This window comes from Scyliorhinus torazame, chromosome 4, assembly GCF_047496885.1.
Source record: "Scyliorhinus torazame isolate Kashiwa2021f chromosome 4, sScyTor2.1, whole genome shotgun sequence".
Taxonomy (NCBI): domain Eukaryota; kingdom Metazoa; phylum Chordata; class Chondrichthyes; order Carcharhiniformes; family Scyliorhinidae; genus Scyliorhinus; species Scyliorhinus torazame.
Genome location: NC_092710.1, coordinates 292,068,622 through 292,090,772, shown reverse-complemented (window position 1 = coordinate 292,090,772; position 22,151 = coordinate 292,068,622). Strand labels below are relative to the sequence as shown.

The window sequence follows — 22,151 nt, the reverse complement described above, 5'->3', positions numbered from 1 at the left end:
TTTGTTTGTTCTTTTCAATTCCCGAACCTCCCATAAATAAAAGGCTTTTGGTTGCTGGTGTCAAGACCATGCAACTACATTTGCAGAGATGACTGATTAATCATCTTCAAGTGCTGCACATGGGTTCAGATGCTAGACTGAACTGTGACTAATTGGCAGTTTGGATAGAAAATCTAGAACAAGCCAAAACCTGCATTGTGTTTACAAGATTCTTACCGATAACGTTTGGCAAAATTAAAATGTGAAAAGAATATGCTGAGGAAACAGTTAACCATGGTCTGGATTCTCCAATCCCCGCCAATAAGATTGGGAATCCCGATCGGACGGAGAATCGCACATCGGCCCAAAAACAGGGACTAGATTCTCCGATCCTGCGGCTATGTCCGGAGGATGCGTCTGGTCTTACAGCCAGAAAGTCAGCACCGCCCCCGCACCAACCACCGGCAACTCACCACACTCCGGCGCCTGTTCGGGTACACTGAGGGAGAATTCAGAATGTCCAATTCACCTAACAAGCATGTCTTGTGAGAGGAAACCGGAGCACCCGGAGGAAACCCTGCAGACTCCGCACAGATAGTGACCCAAGCAGGAATCGAACCTGGGACCCTGGCGCTGTGAAGCAACAGTGCTAACCACTGTGCTACCGTGCCGCCCGTCGTGGCCAATCCACCTACCCTGCACATCTTTTTGGGCTGTAGGGGTGAGACCCCGCAGACACGGGGGAAAATGTGAAAACTCCACATGGGCCTGGGGCCGGGTAATAATTGGGCAGAAAAATCTTCAAGTTTCTATGATTAATTCAGTCTGATACTTATCTTCCAAAAGAACACTTATTTAATAAAAAAACATGGAAGAAAAATAGTCAATCACAGCACGTTTCAACAAAAGTTAAGTAACCAGATTATCTTGGGGATGAAGTTTGTCCAAGGCAGCAGAAGAGCTCATAACTCCTTTCTAATCATACTAACTACATCTGCATGATCAAGAAGATGGAGCCTGTTTCAGAAGAGATAGTGAAAGGACTCTTCCTTCACCTGATGCAAGCGTTAAATAAACACTTTTTCTTAATAAATTTACCCAATTCATTTTTTTTCCAATTGAGGGGCAATTTAGCATGGTCAATTCAACTATGTGGGGACCAACCCAGACACGGGGAGAATGTGCAAACTCCACACGGACAGTGACCCGGGGCCAGGATCAAACCTGGATCCTCAGCACTGTGAGGCAGCAGTGCTAACCACTGTGCCACTGCTGCCCATAAAAGTTTTAAGGATAAAACACTCAGCCACAGCAGAATTGAACAAAATTGTGGCTGGTTGGTAGTGTACAACATTTACTTCAGTTTTGGTTTTCATAATGCACACCAAGGCATTAATTGCCTCTTAAAATCTTTTCAAATGTCTTCACATCTCTCATGAAATCAGTGCCTTGGTTGTGGAGTATGGGAACCATGAACACCTAACAGCCAACCAGTAGGTTATGCAGGTGGTTCTTCATGTGCTAGCACAGTTGGTGAGAGTACATAAGCTCTCTGAAGTATTCTGAGCTTTTCAAAACTTAAAAAACAGATGTATCTGATTAGGTGGCAAAATGGAGAGAGGGGAGTAGACGATGAAGCGCGATTCTAGATGTTTTGCATTCTGTCTCCTCCCATTCTGCACAGATGCATAATGCATTCTTGACAGCTGCACTGTGTTGTACAGTACTTAATCCATACTATTGGAATAACTGCAATGTGTTAATATCTGACATTACTCATTCAGTAATGTTAAACACATAGTCAAGATTGTTTCTAAGGTGCATAAGCTTTTATTGCAATACATATTTCACCAAGACGAGCTGTAATTTTAATACTGTATGAGAAACCCGATGATTGCAAACTATATTATAACAAGGTAAATCTAAGTTCTGAATTTGAAACAAATTTTATTCTGCTTTTCAGCCGCTAAATGAGCGACCATTTATTCAGAAGCTATTTCGTCCAATCAGTGGAGACGGACAGCCACATAATCTTGGTGATTTGTTGAAAGAAATGTTTCCTGCTGCTGTAACTCCTGAAGGTAGAATCCTGATCCTTCATTAGCTATGTGACCACAATTTTGTGTTCTGTTCTGAAATTGTATTCGAAACACTGTCCTTTTTGTAATTTTTGTATTGTATAATATAAATTCTACATTCTCAGCTATGATAATTGATCAACAGATTATTCTCGCAGGCCAGGATTTGTTATTACTTTGTCAAATCAAGTTACCAAAATTGTGGCTGTGTTTTTTATGGTTTCAAAACAAACAGGTGGAAGACAGCTAGATTTTTCATGTTCTAGCCTTCATTTAACTTCATTTTTTAACAAGTGGTAGTCTTAAGTTCAAAGTAGAAACACACGAGTTACAAAACCGAAATTGGATATTTGTCCCAACGTTTCCATTTCCAGCATTGAGTGAATTTTTCTTTTATTCATTTATGGGATGCTGGTTAGGCCAGCATTTATTGCCCATCCCTAGTGTCCTTCAGAAGGTGGGGGGGTGAGTAGCCTTCTTGACCCGCTGCAGACCTTCGTGTGTAAGTACACCCACTGTGCTGTTAGGGAATTGCTCCTAGATGTTTACTGTATTTTCACTAAACCTAAAACATTGTTTTAAGCAACAGAACAGCCATGGTGGTATCATGACCTGTACAGACTTGGAGGGCCAAAGGGCCTGTTCCTGTGTTGTATTGTTCTTTGTTCATGGGATAGAGATGTTCATTTGTTCATTAATTGGCAGCTTTTACCCCAAAATGTTACACTGTGATATTAATTTTTAACGGTACACAATGTTGCATTGCTGTTGACCATCAGAAAATGGTTTGGAATGGTGGGTAACTTCTAGCAGCAAATTTCCAGTCTGAAGTTCGGGCCGCCTTGGCGGCCCCTTCTCGGCCCCTTCTCTACCAGTCTGCAGGTCCAAACCTATGTAATTAGGGGCCAGTGGGCCTTGTATAATTTTCTGGTGGCAAGTGCCCCTCTGTCCCAGCATGGGTTCAGGCTCATAAAAATTAGACACAAAAATGTTTGAAAGAAAACCTTCCAAATTTAGGTGCATTTTGAGTAACTATGTCATCTAGGAATAGTCTTTCCAGCCATGCATCCTTACTCTATACCCCTTGCAGCCAAATAGAATGTCTTGTATATAGATAAAACATAGAAAAATACAGCACAGAACAGGCCCTTCAGCCCACGATGTTGTGCCGAACCTTTGTCCTAGATTAATCATAGATTATCATTGAATTTACAGTGCAGAAGGAGGCCATTCGGCCCATTGAGTCTTCACCGGCTCTTGGAAAGAGGACCCTACCCATAGTCAACACCTCCACCCAACACTAAGGGCAATTTTGGACACTAAGGGCAATTTATCATGGCCAATCCACCTAACCTGCACATCTTTGGACTGTGGGAGGAAACCGGAGCACCCGGAGGAAACCCACGCAGACACGGGGAGTGCAGACTCCACACAGACAGTGACCTAAGCCGGAATCGAACCTGGGACCCTGGAGCTGTGAAGCAATTGTGCTATCCACAATGCTACCGTGCTGCCCTTAAGAACAAATAAATCTACACTATATCATTTTACCGTAATCCATGTACCTATCCAATAGCTGCTTGAAGGTCCCTAATGTTTCCAACTCAACTACTTCCACAGGCAGTGCATTCCATGCCCCCACTACTCTCTGGGTAAAGAACCTACCTCTGACATCCCCCCTATATCTTCCACCATTCACCTTAAATTTATGTTCCCTTGTAATGGTTTGTTCCACTCAGGGAAAAGTCTCTGACTGTCTACTCTATCTATTCCCCTGATCATCTTATAAACCACTATCAAGTCGCCCCTCATCCTTCTCCGTTCTAATGAGAAAAGGCCAAGCACCCTCAACCTTTCCTTCTAAGACCTACTCTCCATTCCAGGCAACATCCTGGTAAATCTCCTTTGCACCTTTTCCAAAGCTTCCACATCCTTCCTAAAATGAGGCGACCAGAACTGTACACAGTACTCCAAATGTGGCCTTACCAAAGTTTTGTACAGCTGCATCATCACCTCTCGGCTCTTAAATTCAATCCCTCTGTTAATGAACGCTAGCACACCCTAGGCCTTCTTTACAGCTCTATCCACTTGAGTGGCAACTTTCAAAGATGTATGAACATAGACCCCAAGATCTCTCTGCTCCTCCACATTGCCAAGAACTCCACCGTTAACCCTGTATTCCTCATTCATATTTGTCCTTCCAAAATGGACAACCTCACACTTTTCAGGGTTAAACTCCATCTGCCACTTCTCAGCCCAGCTATGCATCCTATCTATGTCTCTTTGCAGCCGACAACAGCCCTCCTCACTATCCACAACTCCACCAATCTTCGTATCATCTGCAAATTTACTGACCCACACTTCAACTCCCTCATCCAAGTCATTAATGAAAATCACAAACAGCAGAGGACCCAGAACTGATCCCTGCGGTACGCCACTGGTAACTGGGATCCAGGCTGAATATTCGCCATCTACCACGACTCTCTGACTTCTATCGGTTAGCCAGTTCATTATCCAACTGGCCAAATTTCCCACTATCCCATGCCGCCTTACTTTCTGCAGAAGTCTACCATGGGGAACCTTATTAAATGCCTTACTAAAATCCATGTACACTACATCCACTACTTTACCTTCATCCGCATGCTTGGTCACCTCCTCAAAGAATTCAATAAGACTTGTAAGGTGTTGCTCTTTTTAACCTTAGTCTATTTGCTCTGATTACGTCACCTTGGCTCATGAGTCGCCAGGTATCTTTATGATATCGTCACGTGGTTCAAGTTCAGGTTATGATTAATAGCACAGCTCACCGCTTAGTAAGGATTAAAACAACGGTCATTTATTATACACAACAAGCAATATTAATACCCTAATACTACTTTCTATATAATAAACCTATCACTACTGGCCAATACTTAACTTAGGAAGAGCCCACCAGGTCAGGGAAACGAATGGCTTGTCCAATCAGATCTGGCCCGCGGGATTCAAAAGGCTGCTACAGGTCGGTGGCGAGGTGTCTCTACCGGATAGCGATCGCTGGATTCAAACTTACAGTTGCCGGTTGCTGTTCTTGCGAAGGTCTCGAGCAGGCGAAGGGGAGAGAGAGAGAGATCTGAACTTGGACCCTCACTTTTATAGGGCCCAGGGGCTTCCCGCCTCCCGGGGCGGCCCTTGACCCTGAGTCCCAAGTGATTGGATCTGCCCCCAACCTCTGGGGTCGATGTGTCCAACGGTGAGGCGGTTCCTCGATCGGGGGGGTGGTTGCTCACCTGTCTTTGTTTCGGCCACTGCAGGCGCCGACACGTCTGGCCCGGTATTCAATTGTTAATGTGTTGCAATTGTTCCCGGGGATAGCCGATTTAACTGCAGATGTCTGAATAGATGGGCTGCAAACAGTCCAGAATGTAACTGCAGATACCTGGGTGGATGGGCTGTTGATAGCCCTGAGTATCGATCTGGGCTAACTTCCCAGAGCCGAATATGCAATACTGTCTGCAGCTGCCTGCTTATGTCTTCTTAGCTGCTTTTCCCAGCAGTTTTTCGGGTTAGCCATTTTAACCTGGGTTTTGGCCAGATTAATCGGAACGCAGCCATTTTACGTGGCTACAAAGGCAAGACCTACCCCTCTCAAATCCGTGCTGACTATCCCTAATCAAGCAGTGTCTTTCCAGATGCTCAGAAACCCTACCCTTCAGTACCCTTTCCATGACTTTGCCTACCACCGAAGTAAGACTAACTGGCCTGTAATTCCCAGGGTTATCCCTATTCCCTTTTTTGAACAGGGGCACGACATTCGCCACTCTCCAATCCCCTGGTACCACTACTGTTTGCAGTGAGGACGAAAAGATCATTGCCAACGGCTCTGCAATTTCATCTCTTGCTTCCCATAGAATCCTTGGATATATCCCGTCAGGCCCGGGGGACTTGTCTATCTTCAAGTTTTTTTAAATGCCCAACACATCTTCCTTCCTGACAAGTATTTCCTCGAGCTTACCAGTCTGTTTCACACTGTCCTCTCCAACAATATGGCCCCTCTCATTTGTAAATACAGAAGAAAAGTACTCGTTCAAGACCTCTCCTATCTCTTCAGACTCCATACACAATCTCCCGCTACTGTCCTTGATCGGACCTACCCTTGCTCTAGTCATTCTCATATTTCTCACATATGTGTAAAAGGCCTTGGGGTTTTCCTTGATCCTACCCGCCAAAGATTGTTCATGCCCTCTCTTAGCTCTCCTAATCCCTTTCTTCAGTTCCCTCCTGGCTATCTTGTATCCCTCCAACGCCCTGTCTGAACCTTGTTTCCTCAGCCTTACATAAGTCTCCTTTTTCCTCTTAACAAGACATACAACCCCTCTTGTCAACCATGGTTCCCTCACTCGACCATCTCTTCCCTGCCTGACAGGGACATACATATCAAGGACACGTAGTACCTGTTCCTTGAACAAGTTCCACGTTTCACTTGTGTCCTTCCCTGCCAGCCTATGTTCCCAACTTATGCACTTCAATTCTTGTCTGACAACATCGTATTTACCCTTCCCCCAATTGTAAACCTTGCCCTGTTGCACGTACCTATCCCTCTCCATTACTAAAGTGAAAGTCACAGAATTGTGGTCACTATCTCCAAAATGCTCCCCCACTGACAAATCTATCACTTGCCCTGGTTCATTACCAAGTACTAAATCCAATATTGCCCCTCCTCTGGTCGGACAATCTACATACTGTGTTAGAAAAACTTCCTGGACACACTGCACAATGTTTGGGAAGTTAAAGTCACCCATGACTACTACCCTGTGACTTCTGCACCTTTCCAAAATCTGTTTCCCAATCTGTTCCTCCACATCTCTGCTACCATTGGGGGGCCTATAAAAAACTCCTAACAAGGTGACTGCTCCTTTCCTATTTCTGACTTCAATCCATACTGCCTCAGTAGGCTGATACTCCTCAAACTGCCTTTCTGCAGCTGTTATACTATCTCTAATTAACAATGCCACCCCCCCCCCCCCCCACCTCTTTTACCACCCTCCCTAATCTTATTGAAACATCTATAACCAGGGACCTCCAACAACCATTTCTGCCCCTCTTCTATCCAAGTTTCCATGATGGCCACCACATTGTAGTCCCAAGTACCGATCCATGCCTTAAATTCACCCACCTTATTCCTGATGCTTCTTGCGTTGAAGTATACACACTTCAACCCATCTCCGTGCCTGCAAGTACTCTCCTTTGTCAGTGTTCCCTTCCCCACTGCCTCATTTCACTCTTTAGCGTCCTGAATATCGGCTACCTTAGTTGCTGGACTACAAATCCGGTTCCCATTCCCCTGCCAAATTAGTTTAAACCCTCCCGAAGAGTACTAGCAAACCTCCCTCCCAGGATATTGGTGCCCCTCTGGTTCAGATGCAACCCGTCCTGCTTGTACAGGTCCCACCTTCCCCAGAATGCGCTCCAATTATCCAAATACCTGAAGCCCTCCCTCCTACACCATTCCTGCAGCCACATGTTCAGCTGCACTTTCTCCCTATTCCTAGCCTCGCTATCACGTGGCACCGGCAACAAACCAGAGATGACAACTCTGTCTGTCCTGGCTTTTAACTTCCAGCCTAACTCCCTAAACTCGTTTATTACCTCCACACCCCTTTTCCTACCTACGTCATTGGTACCAGTGTGCACCACGACTTCTGGCTGCTCACCCTCCCCCTTAAGGATCCTGAAGACACGATCCGAGACATCCCTGGCCCTGGCACCCGGGAGGCAACAGACCTTCCGGGAGGCTCGCTCGCAACCACAGAATCTCCTATCTATTCCCCTAACCATTGAATCTCTGACAACTATTGCTTTTCTATTCTCCCCCCTTCCCTTCTGAGCCCCAGAGCCAGACTCAATGCCAGAGACCTGGCCGCTAGGGCCTTCCCCCGGTAGGTCATTCCCCCCCCAACAGCATCCAAAACGGTATACTTGTTTTGAAGGGGAACGGCCACGAGGGTTCCCTGCACTGTCTACCTGGGTTTTTTTTTTCCCCTGACTGTAACCCAGCTATTCTTGTCCTGTACCTTGGGTGTGGTTACCTCCCTGTAACTCTTCTCTATCACCCCCTCTGCCTCCCGGATGATCCGAAGTTCATCCAGCTTCAGCTCCAGTTCCCTAACACGGCCTTTGAGGAGCTGGAGTTGGGTGCACTTCCCGCAGGTATAGTCAGCGGGGACACCGGTGGTATCCCTCACCACCCACATCCTACGGGAGGAGCATGCAACTGTCCTAGCCTCCATCCCCTCTTACCTTACAGAATATAGCTGCCCTGTGGACCAACTGGATCTCCGCCCTCCGACTCTGCTCCCAGTCAGCTGCACTCTCTGTAAACTCCTGGCTCTCTTCTCACTCTTTGCGGAAATGTAGGAAACAAAATGAAAGGAGCACCTTACTCCCTCCTCACCTAACTCCCTCAGTCACCAAACTCTCACTATCGCATTCAAATGCACCAAATTCAGCACTCCCTCAGTCACCAAACTCTCACTATAGCACTCAAATGCACCAAATTCAGCACTCAGTGCAAACGATGTACATCCATATTTTAAATACAGGTGCCAGGACCAATTTTTGCACTTTCAGACAACCAACCACATGCCTGACTTTCAATGTAGTTTCTCCCTGCATTCATAAATACAATAATCAAGTTTCATAAAAGCACATATTTGATAGAAAGCATTCCATAGATCCCTACAGTGCAGGAGGAGGCCTTTCAGCCCATCAAGTCTGCACCAACCCTCTGAATGACACTCTATCTAGGCCCCACTTCCCAACCCGATACTTGTAATTAATGCTGCGCATTGATCATGGCCAATCCACCCAACCTGCACATCTCTTTGGACTGTGGGAAGTAACTGGAGCATTCGGAGGAAACCCATGCAGCCACAGGGAGAACGTGCATACTCCACACAGTGGCCAAGGCCGGAATTGAATTCCAGTCCCTGCCACTGTGAGGCAGCATTGCTAACCACTGTGCCACCATGTCGCATTGCTTAATCTGAGAAAATGAAATTGCATTGTGATTAATCATCTCCTTGTTTACTTGTACTTATATTTTTATAAACTAAAAATACTTTGATATTGTTTTATTTTTCTGCATTGTTTATTTCCAGGGAAAACATTCAGTTTAGTGAAGGAACCAAAATGGCCAGAACAATTGTCAAAAGAAATTGGAGCCATGTGATTGTGCCTATTTTCCTTTTGACTGGTGTTGGCTTGATTGATTTGTTCCAGTTTTTCCCTCCGGTTAATGTTTTTGTGATGGCCGTTCATACTTCTTGAGTTTGTTTTCATGTGACTCATAGTATTTCCTAAATTGATGTTGATCTGCTTCCTTTCTGTATCTGGTCCCTAACATTCTTCAGTGCTGGGTGATTTGATGTTTTAGGAAAATAGAATTTTAAATCATTCAGCCGAAGGGACTTGTTCACTGAGATTTCTTCAGGGAATTGGAAGTGTTATTTTATTAGTTCCTAGAATATACAGTGTTTTCCTGAAAGCTTAAACAAATATAAAAATAGCACACTCTCTGCATCTGTTACTTTGGACAGGAAATAGACACTGTTGCTGTTGGCAAACATCGATGGCACCCAATAAAATTCAAAACTTGTGTGGGAGTAGCAAAAAGTGCTTATCTATGGCAAGTCCCATCAATCATGAACACTTAGATTAATATAGAAAACATATTTTGTATTGTAGGTAAAGGCCTGAACCATCAAAATAGTTGTTACTATCAAGTTATTGTGTAATGGGGGCCGGTTTAGCTCAGTTGGCTGGACAGCTGGTTTGTGATGCAGAGTGAGGCCAGCAGCGTGTGTTCAATTCCCGTGCCGGCTGAAGTTATTCATGAAAGCTCCGCATTCTTAACCTTAATGTTGCCCCTCACCTGACGTGTGGTGATCCTCCGGTCAATCCCCCCTCAATAATGTTGCTGATTTTCTCCTTGGTTCAATTGCTCTGTTTTATTACCTTTGCTCTCGAGTCGCCAGATATCTTTATGATACCGCCACGAGGTTCAAGTCCGAGTAATGATCAATAACTCAATGCACCGATTAGTAAGATTTAAATCAAAGCACATTTATTATACACAATAATCGCTACTCATGCACAAATTCTACGTCTAAGCTACTTCTACAACTAACAGGCCTATACTTAACTTTGGACTGGCCCACCAGGTCAGGGGAACAAATGGCCTTTCGTTCGGGTTCTGAGCCTGCAGGATTCGAAGTTGGTACGGATTGGTAGCTAGGAGCGCCTATCTCGTAGCGAGCGTTGAATTAAGACTTACGAGTGTCGGTCTTCACCTTACCAGTCACGGTCAATGTTGGTTCGTTGTTCCTGGGTGACCCGGGCAGGAAGAAGAGCTAAAGAGGAGCTGCTGAAGAGTGAAGAGAGCAATTTGAACTTGGGGCTCAACTCTTATAGTCCCCAGGGGCTTCCCCCCTTTCGGGTGGACCATGTACCTGGTCCCAAGTGATTGGACTTGGTTCCCTGATCGATGGCCGGTCTTGAGGTTCTCGTTCACCTCCTTTGTGTCGGCTGCTGCTATCGCCGAGGAGTCTGGCTTTGCTTTGTGTGTCCAAAATGTTACTTATTGTTCCCGGGGATTGCTCATCAGTATGCAGATGGCTGTTACTTTGTTATGCTGATGGTCGCTGGTATCGATGTTGTCTGGTTTTTGCAGAGGTAAATACACAGCAGACCTGCAGCTGCTGGTTTTTATCTTGTTGGCTGACTTTCCCATCAGCCTTTGCCGTTCGCAATTTTAAATCGGGAGTTGGCCAATTTAGGTGGCTACACTACCCTCCTTGTGATCCTAATGCGAAGCGTGAATGATCACATAACTACGTTGCTTTCCATTCCCTGACCTGGGGGGCACTTCTTTCATGGCCTCTACACTGACCATAACTATGCAAAAAATTTTTAACTGACAATTCTAAGGGGTGATATGTCAAACAGGGACATGCATTACAAAAAAAAAAAATGGGAACCTCTAACTATCCTTAATACACTACACTCACTTAAACATTTCATCACTCTACCTTCCTCAACCATACAAACAAAATCATAGCAGTTTATACACATTTTTCCTGGCTTGGCAGTCAAGCTCAGAATCGTACAATTTGCTCATGAACAGTTCTTTACATTTCTTTATTTACAATAAACCTGGCACACCAAGATGGTGTGGTGTCGCTGGTGACTGGGCTCTGGATACTGCGGGGAAGTGAAACATTAACGGCTGGGGGGCTTGAAGTCATCGGGTTCGCGTTCACTCGCAACCAAATGTCCATAAAGATAAGTCATCCGGAGGATGTCCTCATGGTGCTTCTTCTTTTCTTTCCTTCTCTTCTCCGGTTCTGGAGTTCTGTGGAAACAAGCATAGTGTCTGTAACTATTTTGGTTTAACATCTCGTACGATAGTCTGTCTGTCCGTTAGTGCCAATTATTCCCTTTATAATTGGTCACTATGTGTGACTCCCTCATTTCTTTTTTCAAAAACCGAATTTTAGGACAAGACACACTTCCAAATAGTGAACCAGTGTGAGCCGTCTCGCAGACTGTGCAATTTACCATCCAAATGCTTCAGGATGTAAATAGCATGTGGTTGGCAACCTAAGGGTTACCTGAAACAAAACAAAACTTTTTGAACTAAAATTTCCAAAATGAGGTGCGTATGGGCCGCGAAGGGTAAGAGTTGGATGGAGTTCCCGGGTAGGACGGCTACCAATGCCGTGTCTCCCCTACCCGAGCGTAGTTGACCAGAGGGGTGGTTCCCAGGCAGGGCGGGTCCCAAGCCGTTTCTCCACTGCCTGAGCAACTGACAAGAACGGGCAAGAAGTGTAGTCATCGTGGTGGGGCTGCCGTAGTGGTTCTTCCCTTGAACCAGAAGAGCAGTTACGAACGGGCATCTGGTACCTGAACAAGTCTCTGCAGACAAGCTAGTTCTGCTGAATTAGTGTCTGGCAGTAGTGAGCCTCTGTGGGCAAGCCCTCAGAGATTTCTGCTGAAAAGGCGTGGGGACGTGAAAATTTTTTTCGGTCTGACAAACAACATTGAACAAACTTACAAACAACATAAAACATGCTGCAGGTTCCATCAAAAAGGACACCACTTCTCCCAAGCGGTTCCTTTTAAACATCATCTGGACACCTCAGTTCTCGGTTGCGAACAGGGTCGCAAAGGGGTTCTCGGTTTGGGTGTCAGACCCAAGGTCGTCATCTTCTCCCGGGTGCCAAACTCTTGAGTGTATCAGGGCTGAAAGGGCTGCATGGTGTGAGGTGGGTCGCTCTCGTCGTTACGGACGAGTCGGAATGAGTTATCTCGGTGCCAATAGTTGGTGTCTAGCTGTGTGGGGACGGAATCGAGGTCGTCAGTGTAGTTCGGTGGTGGGGTTTATTTAGGAAAGTGATCATGAAGGGATCACTGGGATCGTAGTCGGAATCGCTGGGTGTGGGTCCTGTTGCATTGGGATAGTAGGGAGGCGTGCTGTGGCTATCGTCCGAGTCACAGTCGCTGTCTCTGCTGCTGCAGTCTGTGGGCGTTCCAGGGCGGAGTGTATATTTAGGGGGTGGAGTTGAGGCCGTGGCTGGGCTGGAAGTGTTGGAGGATGGTAGGGTTACGTTGGCTGTGGGCGGGGCGTGGTGTGCTGCGTCGAGCATGACGTGTTGTGAGTGGTTAGACTGTGTTCCATATGCCTTCAGCTGGTTGATATGGAACCACGCAGTCTTACCGTTGGGATCCTTTATTTTATATACGGAAGGGCTTACTTTGTCCGCAATGGAGTACGGACCCGAGTATTTTGGTGACAGGAATGTGCTGGGGTTATGTACGGAGAGCATGACTTGCTGTCCTATACTGTACTCAGTCGCATGCACTGTCTTGTCGAAACAGTCCTTGCTCTGTTTCTTCCTTGTGCCCAATTTTACTGCGGCTGCTAGCTGAGCCGTTTTAACATTTTCAACTAATTGCTGTACTGCTTTCTCGTGTGTGAGGGCTGTCACTTCGGGGCTGGTCAAGTCTAAACCTAATAAATATTCTGTGCCTTTCATGGGGCGTCCGGTCATGCGGGCGTGTGGGGTGTAACCTGTGGAAGTAGAAATTGTATTACGCAAAAACATCAGCGCAAAAGGGAGGACTGAGTCCCAAGTGGTGTTGTTTTGCTCGACCATTTTTCTGAGGGTGGATTTTGGGGTCCGATTCATGCGCTCCACGATACCACTCGACTGTGGGTGGTATGCTATGTGGAATTTATGGGTGATACCAAATATCGTGAGGACGTTCTGCATGACACGTCCCGTAAAATGGGAGCCTTGGTCGGATTCAATGCTGCGGGGGAATCCCCATCTTGTAAAGATGTGGTGGGTCAAAATCTTGGCTGTGGTTTTTGCAGTGTTTGTGCGTGCTGGGAATGCTTTCACCCATTTCGTAAATGTGTCAATTACCACGAGTACATATTTATAGCCATTCCTGCAAGGGGGCAATGGTCCTATAAAATCAATCCGGAGGTTAGTCCAGGGGCCATTAACGGGTCGGGTGTGGCTGAGTTGAGCCTTTTTGGCATATCTGTCCGGATTATTCTGGGCACAGATAAGACCAATCTCGATGTAGTGGTTTGCATTGCCCTTTAAATTCGGCCACCAACAAAGCTGCTTGAGATGGGCTGAAGTGGGATCGATTCCTTGATGTCCATGACCGTCATGGAAGAAACAAATCAGTTGATTCCTGTCCTGTTCAGGAACCACATAAAGGGTGTCTTTTAACACCACACCATCATGTGTGGTCAGTGCATTTTTGAACCTCTCATAGGGTGCTGGATATTTTCCTTTTACAATCTCCCTGAGATTGCTGTCCTGCTTCTGGGCCTCCACTAGATCCTCGATCTTTGTCTGTGAGACCTGAACCGCACTCACTGGTGCGCTTTCGAGGGGGTGTCCAAAAATATCCATGCCTGGAACCTGCTTTGGCCAGTGCGTCGGCTTTCACATTTCCAGGGGGAAGGAACGATGGTGACTACGAACCTTGACTATCCCAAAAGTCCTGTTCTGTGCTCGCTCTAAAATGTGACGGAGCAATGGGGCTGAGGGGAGGGGTTTTCCGTCTGCGGAAACAAATCCTCTTGCTTTCCACAGGGACAGAAATTCCGTGAGGCTGTTGCAGACATAGAGGCTGTCCGAGTATATGTCTGCTGGGCTGGGGAAGGAATCTGGGTGTTCCACTATATATGCGATGGCCGCGAGCTCTGCTGCCTGCGTGCCTAAGTGGCCTGGAAGTTTTATTGATATTTCCTCGAGGGCGCGTCCCTGCTCGTCCTCGACAGAGATACCGCAACCTGTTATGCGCTTCCCATCCAAGACTGTAGAAGATCCATCCACATAGATCTTTATGGGCTCTCACGTGTCTGTGTGCTGGGGGCTCTGGGTTGAACTACCTATCTTTCTGGGGGGTGTCTTAGCAATAAAGAGGCCTGTGTTGTGGTGTGGAGAGATAATCTCACATTCATGGGGGGTTCCGGGGTACTGTAAGTTGTCGGCTAAAAAGGTGTGCGTCTTTGTCCTTTTCACAGTGATGTCCCGTCCCTGCAAGTGAAGGGTCCATCTCGCTGCTCTAATCTGGCTTACTGTACCGTCCTTGAGTCGTCCGTCCAGTAAACGTTGGGTGGGGGTGTGTTCGGTGAGAATTGTAATGGGGTTCAGTCCGGTAATATATGAAAAATACTGCACTGCCCAAAATACTGCGAGCAGGTGCCTCTCACAGGCTGAAAATTCCTGCTCCACAGCGTCTAAAAGTCGGGAGGCGTAAGCTACGGGCCTTAACTGGTCGTGTCGTTCCTGGAGGAGCACGGCCGAAAGGGTGCGGTCTGTGGTTGCTACCTCTATGGCGTAAGGGGAAAGCAGGTCTGGAACTTGTAGTGCGGGGGTTGCTATGAGTGCCTGTTTTAAAGAGTCCACAACATCCGTATGCTACCGAAGCCATTCCCAGGGGGCTCCCTTCTTTAGGAGGTCTGAGAGGGGTGCTGCCTTGCTGGCGAAACCGTCAATGTGGTTTCGGCAGTAGCCAACCAGTCCTAAAAACGACCGGAGAGCTGAAATGTTCTGGGGAAGGGGCAATTTAGCAATCGAGTCAATCCTTTTATGCTCGATCTCGCGTTTACCATGTGTGATAATTGTTCCCAAATATATCACCTTCTCTTCCAAAATCTGGCCTTTTTGGGGTTGACTTTACAACTGATTGAGTGTAAGAGTTCCAGGAGTTCAGACAGAGCTCAATGTGCTCTTCCTTGGTATCTGTCTGCAGTCGTAGGTCGTCTACGTACCGAACGAGACATTCGGGGCGAGAAAATTTGGCTAAACCATTTGCCAGCTGTCGGTGGAAAATGGAGGGGGAGTTTTGGAAGCCTTGTGGCAGGCATGTCCACGTGTACTGCTGTGCTTTAAAGGTGAAGGCAAATTTGTACTGGCACGCCTTTGCCAATGGAATGGACCAGAATCCATTACTGATATCCAAAACCGTAAAGAATCGGGAATTGAGTCCCTACTTGAGCATGGTCTCGGGACTTGTTGCTACTGTGGGGACTGCTGCGGGGGTGATTTTGTTGAGTTCCCGGTAATCGATGGTCAGTCTCCATGATCCATCGGGCTTTCTCACTGGCCAAATCGGGGCATTATTAGTGGAGGCTACTGATCTAAGTACGCCCTGCTCTAATAAGCTTTCTATTACCTTGGAGATTTCTCCCTCTGCCTCTTGGGGAAATCCATACTTTTTGGGGGGGTCTAGGGTCAGGTCCTGTTATTTGTACGGAGCCAGTCATCCGTCCACAGTCGTGCTTGTGGGTCGCGAATGCTGCCCTGTTCTTTTGCAGAACTACCCTAATCTGCTTGTCCGTACTAAGCGTGGTCGGGTTGAACTAAAATTCGCCTACTGCGCTAATTTTGTTGGTGTATTCACCTATCGTGAGCGTAGCGGGGGCTCTTGCGAATTTTGCCTTCTTCCAGACACACTGGTTGACTGGATCAAATGAAAGATTGTGGGAATTCATGAAGTCGATTCCCAGAATGTGTTCTGCTGTGTGGGGCAGGTCAACTAAAACTACGGGGTGCTTGGTGGTGATGGTACCGATTTGAGTGGGTACAGGGGCTGTGATGTGTCCCTGCTGTGAGTGGCCTGTAATGCCGCTGAGGGTGATAGTGGCTGTAGTGGGCCACGTGTCCTTTTGAAACATGGTGGAGGAATTTATTGTGGTGCGGGACCCTCCTGTGTCCCAGAGACATTTGATGGGCTGTCCCTGAATTTTCGCTGCAACTACCGGTCGTCCGGACCTATCCCAAAGGGTGTCGCAGACCCAACTGGGGGAGCCCGTGCACCGTCAGACCGTTCTGGTCAAGTCCGTCTGATCTGAACAGGCGCTAACGCTATGAATGGGCTCTGTCTTTTTCTTACTCAGAGTGCCCGTCTGCAGGGCTCTCTATGGCTTTTTAGGGGCATTGCACTCTCTTGCGAAGTGTCCCAACTGTCCGCAGTTGTAACACTCCTGTGACTTGGGCGGGGAGCTGTTCTTTCCCTCATTCACCCATACCGGGTTCTGGTGTGTTTTTACTGCCTGCATATCTGCTCCGGCCTGCTTTTCCTCGGGATTCTTGACTGCGGGTTTACTTTGTATAGATTGCTCCCAAGCGCGGGACAATCTTTTCACTACCCACTTCTCGTTATGGGCCTCCTCTGAGGGAGCATAACTCGCGCAAGCTTTCTGTCCTGTTTCTGTGGCATGGGAGATAAGGGTGCGGGTCCATTTGGCCATGTTGTCTGGGGACAAATGAGCACGATCTAAGTCTCCAAAGACTGCTGCAAAGTGGATCCACAGGCGTCCAGCAAACGCTGTGGGGTGCTCGGATTTCTTTTGCCTACATTTGTTGAGGCCATCTATGGGGTCACCCCGGTTATACCCGATCGCATCCAGGATCGCGGTATGCATTTCTGCAAGGGTGCCTCCTCCTACATTCTGTGGGTCGGGAAGGGCTGCTGCTACCGAAGGGTCTAAACTTAAAACGGTGAGCTTTACATGCTCTCGCTCATCCAGGCCATACATGGTCGCCTGATGCTTGACTGTGGCAAAGAAATGGTGGGGGTCTGAGGTGGGGAGGAACAGTGTGGTCTTATCGCACGCGTCCCGTAATTGGGTCACTGTTAAGGGGGTGGAGTATAGAAATTCCGCATCGTCCGATGTGGCTGTGCGGTGGGTGGTTACTGGGTTCATTGGAGCTTGAACTATCTGCTGTGTGGGGGGTTGGGGCGCTTTTCTTTTTTGTGGCTTTCCCTGCCCACATGTTCCCTGAACATATCTCTGCGCTGTTTCGTTCAATTCTTCCCAATCAGGGCCGTCTTCCTGATCTAATTTTTCTCCAAAGGTTTCCTGGAAACCTTTCTGAACTGAAAGCAACGATTGCTGCTCTGCAATCTGCTTCCGGCACTTTGCGTGATCTAGCGTGCTTTGTCTTTGTTCTGTGGTGGCAGCATGGAGTGCTCTTAATGCTGCCTTGAGGTCACTACACTGTCTCTGTAATGCCTCTACCTGCTTTTCTGTTTCTTCACGTACCAGGACTGCACGTTGCGTGTCCTGATAGGCCTTTTCGTATTGAGACTGGAAGCTGCTTAAGTGTGCCAGACAAGACTGGTGTGCCCTTTTGGCATCCTCCACCTCTCCATCTTTTGCTGCCAACTTCCTTCTCAATTCCAAATTCTCCTTTTCTACCTCGCTTACATCGACCTTACTCATTCGATGTATGCCCTGAACTTCTTTCCGGAGTGTCCTAATGACCTCCTCTATGCCTCGCAATTGTGCCAAGCAGGACACGATTGCCATCGGCTTGCGAGCTTGCCCTAAGCTCTTTTTGTGGATCTCGCTCAGGTTCTCCCACCAAGTATGTCCTATACACCCGGGACCTGATTCCCCGTTGTCACAGAATTCATTCCAAAGGGGCCATCCTTTCCCTTTGAGATATTTCCTGATCACTTCCTCCCAAATGGGACATTGTCCCACTCTACTGCTGCTGGTCGCTGCGACCGCAAATTCCTCTGGGTTCATTAGGCACTGCATTGCCATCTTTCCTATCCGAATGCTGCTCTTCAAATTTGGGACAGGGGTATTAAGGCGGTGCTGTAAATACGGGTACGGCTTTCGCTACTTTCCGAAATACAAACTTCCGACAGTTTTGTCGCAACAAAAAAATCTATCAGTTTTTATCTTATTGCCCTTATCGCCCTGTTAGTTACGCATGCATACACACACTTCCGAATTATGAGTATTGATCAGAACTGCTTGAACACTTGTGGTTTTTTGTTTCCAATTGGATCTCTAATTCAAATTCTGTGTTCTCCCGGAGTGGTTTTCCACTTCTAGATCGGGTCCCGTCAGGATGTCGCCAAATAATGTTGCTGATTTTCTCCTTGGTTCAATTGCTCTGTTTTATTACCTTTGCCCTCGAGTCGCCAGGTATCTTTATGATACCGCCACGAGGTTCAAGTCCGAGTAATGATCAATAATCCAATACACCGATTAGTAAGATTTAAATCTAAGCACATTTATTATACACAGTAATCGCTACTCATGCACAAATTCTACGTCTAAGCTACTTCTACAACTAACAGGCCTATACTTAACTTTGGACTGGCCCGCCAGGTCAGGGGAACAAATGGCCTTTCGTTCGGGTTCTGAGCCTGCGGGATTCGAAGTTGGTGCGGATTGGTAGCTAGGAGCGCCTATCTCGTAGCGAGCGTTGAATTAAGACTTACGAGTGTCGGTCTTCACCTTACCAGTCACGGTCAATGTTGGTTCGTTGTTGCTGGGTGACCCGGGCAGGAAGAAGAGCTAAAGAGGAGCTGCTGAAGAGTGAAGAGAGCGATTTGAACTTGGGGCTCAACTCTTATAGTCCCCAGGGGCTTCCCGCCTTTCGGGGCGGACCATGTACCTGGTCCTAAGTGATTGGACTTGGTTCCCTGATCGATGGGCGGTCTTGAGGTGCTCGTTCACCTCCTTTATGTTGGCCCCTGCTGGCGCCGAGGAGTCTGGCTTTGCTTTGTGTGTCCAAAATGTTACTTATTGTTCCCGGGGATTGCTCATCAGTATGCAGATGGCTGTTACTTTGTTATGCTGATGGTCGCTGGTATCGATGTTGTCTGGTTTTTGCAGACGTAAATACACCGCAAACCTGCAGCTGCTGGTTTTTGTCTTGTTGGCTGACTTTCCCATCAGCCTTTGCCGTTCGCCATTTTAAATCGGGAGTTGGCCAATTTAGGTGGCTACATATAGCAGCCTATGGTCATCTGGGACTATGGAGACTTTACCTATTATGCAAGAAATAATTACTGAACAATATCTTGGGTTTATTGAAGAGCTAAAATGTTTCATTCACTTACTGTCACTGGGTAAGCAAATAGCGGAGAAAGATCCTGGGCATGGACGGACCATTATTGTGTGCTGCAACCCTTTCTGATCTGTAGTGTTGCAGCTCAAGTTTCGTTCTTTTGTTTCCACTGGTACTCAATAAGTGCTTGAACTCCAGCCATCACAAATACTGCGAAAACTTCTTTTTGCACGAAATCATGGAACAATTTTTTCTAACCTCTATGCCAGGAAATTTAAAATACTGAGACGGAGCAGTTTCCCAATGCTCCTAACAGGACACTTACAGAAGTACCTGTATAAGACCAAATCACCACTGGCACTGCTAATAGAGGAAGAAGGGGATTTGTATCACTGCATTATCAGTGGGTCTGCAGTAGGTGGCAGACATTAACAGCATTCATTCCCAAAGAGGATTATGTCATAGAGGTCAGCTAAGTCAAAGGTACTAAAATACACGTACCTGTTAGAATAAACTATGATGAACATATGCAATGGTTGACTTCAAGTAGCTCCTAATGTCACTAGCTATATTACGATGGTTATGGAAGTAGGTTTCATGCATAAGTAGTGCAGAAATGTAACAGGGACTTTAAAAGCTGGGTAAATAGAGTTTATGGTTGAATTTGAACATCTCTGATATTGGCTTGCCATGGCACAACAGTTATGGAAGAATTGAACTTGGTAAAGATTATAAATTGTGCAGAAAAAAACCCCCATAGAATATTTGTTTTTTGGGGCCAAAGGGTAAAATTGACTAAATACTTGCAGAGGTCTAATTGGAACAACTAAGTCCTTGGTATCATTTCTCCATTATGTTGCTGGATTGCTGTTAGAAAATGACAGCACAGATATTTTTAAACTGTGTGAAATGGCTAAACATTTGGTATTCCCTCTAATGTTCTCTACTTCTGACAAATTATTCTTGGTGATTCGTTTCTGGGAAGTTGTCCAAGCTTTAGATATTCCGTTGGCTAATAATGGCATTTCCTAATGACTCGATACTGAAAGAAAAACAAATACTAACATAGCACATTGCTTATAAAAACCTACTTTGCCCTTTGCTTTCAATATTTTCTTTGTGAAACTTCTGCTTCAAGTTAATCTTAGTTGTCTATGTTTGTTGGTCAGTCTTTGGCCACAATCAAATTCTGTCGCCATTTTCAGCTGTTTATTACTTTCTGTTTTCTGTCTTTTTCCATGGTATCTCTTTTGGCTGGTATTTGTTTTATGTTCTTATTTAGGCTGTAAAGAGGCTGCATCTCTGATTCGTTAGGCAATGACTTCCAGAGTGCCATAAGCTTTTAAAGATTTAGAGATATTTCACTTTTGCTCCAAATTATTTATAATGAAAGCCTAAAAACCACATTAGGAAGTGCAGCAAAACACCATTCCATAACCACTTCCAGCGAGTCTGGCTGTGTACCAACAAATTTACAGCCTGTTAAATACAATTCTCAGCTTCCTCTGCCTTGTTCTATATTGAGAGCAAGCAGTAAAATGCTGCAGCAAAGCTGTCATCCTGGGCTCTCGACAACCACTTGGCAAAATTGGTTTTGCAAGAGCACAACCATTCTTTAAAAAGTCTCCACAAGCATCATGCTGGAGTGTGAGGCCTGTTGTGGTCCTTGGATAATGTACCAGGTACCTGCAATACCTGTTTTGAATATTGTACGCATACCTAAGGGACCTGTGTGGGGCCACAGTTAAGTTCTCTGGTCATAGATGTTGCAAACTGATGAGAAGTATATAACATTTATTGAAAAGAACAGATTAAGATGCCTAGAGCCCAGTATGACTGCTTTGCTGCAGCATTTTAATGCTTGGCCAGATAGGACAAGGCAATTGCAGAGAGAGCTTACAATTGTACTTAATAAGAGATTGTATATTTGTTGGTGTGCAAGAGAAAATGCTGGAAAATCTCAGCAGGTCTGGCAGCATCTGTAGGGAGAGAAAAGAGCTAATGTTTCGAGTCCAATGACTCTTTGTTGGTGCGCAGCCTGAGTTGCTTGTACCGGTTATGGAATGGTGCCCTGCTTCACTTCATAATGTGGTGTTTGAGCTAAACTTATCAAAAGTGAAATATCTTTAAAAGCTTATGAAACAAAGAACAAAGAAAAGTACAGTACAGGAACAGGCTCTTCGGCCCTCCAAGCCTGCGCCGACCATGCTGCCTGTCTAAACTAAAATCTTCTACACTTCCGGGGTCCGTATGCCTCTATTCCTATCCCATTCATGTATTTGTCAACACGCCCCTTAAACGTCACTATCGTCCTTGCTTCCACCACCACCTCCAGCAGCGAGTTCCAGGCACCCACTACCCTCTGTGTAAAAGACTTGCCTCGTACATCTCCTCTACACCTTGCCTCTCGCACCTTAAACCTATGCCCCCCAGTAATTGACCTTTCTACCCTGGGAAAAAGCCTCTGACTATCCATTCTGTCTATGTCCCTCATACTTTTATAGACCTCTTATCAGGTCGCCCCTCAACATGCGTCGTTCCAATGAGAACAAACCAAGTTTATTCAACTTCTCCTCGTAGCTAATGCCCTCCATGCCAAGCAATATCCTGGTAAATCTCTTCTGCACCCTCTCCAAAGCCTCCACATCCTTCTGGTAGTGTGGCGACCGTAATTGAATACTACACTCCAAGTGTGGCCTAACTAAAGTTCTAT

At 46.3% G+C, this 22,151-nt stretch overlaps 1 protein-coding gene across 2 annotated transcripts in view; it reads left to right on the top strand.

Moving 5' to 3' along the window:
* Nucleotides 1-22,151, top strand: part of atg5 (ATG5 autophagy related 5 homolog (S. cerevisiae)) — a 330,107-nt gene that overhangs the window by 289,035 nt on the left and 18,921 nt on the right. For both annotated transcript variants that reach the window (XM_072499913.1, XM_072499912.1), the window contains exon 7: nt 1,943-2,060. In XM_072499913.1, coding sequence (XP_072356014.1) covers nt 1,943-2,060 — 118 coding nt within the window. The remainder of the gene's footprint in view (nt 1-1,942; nt 2,061-22,151) is intronic.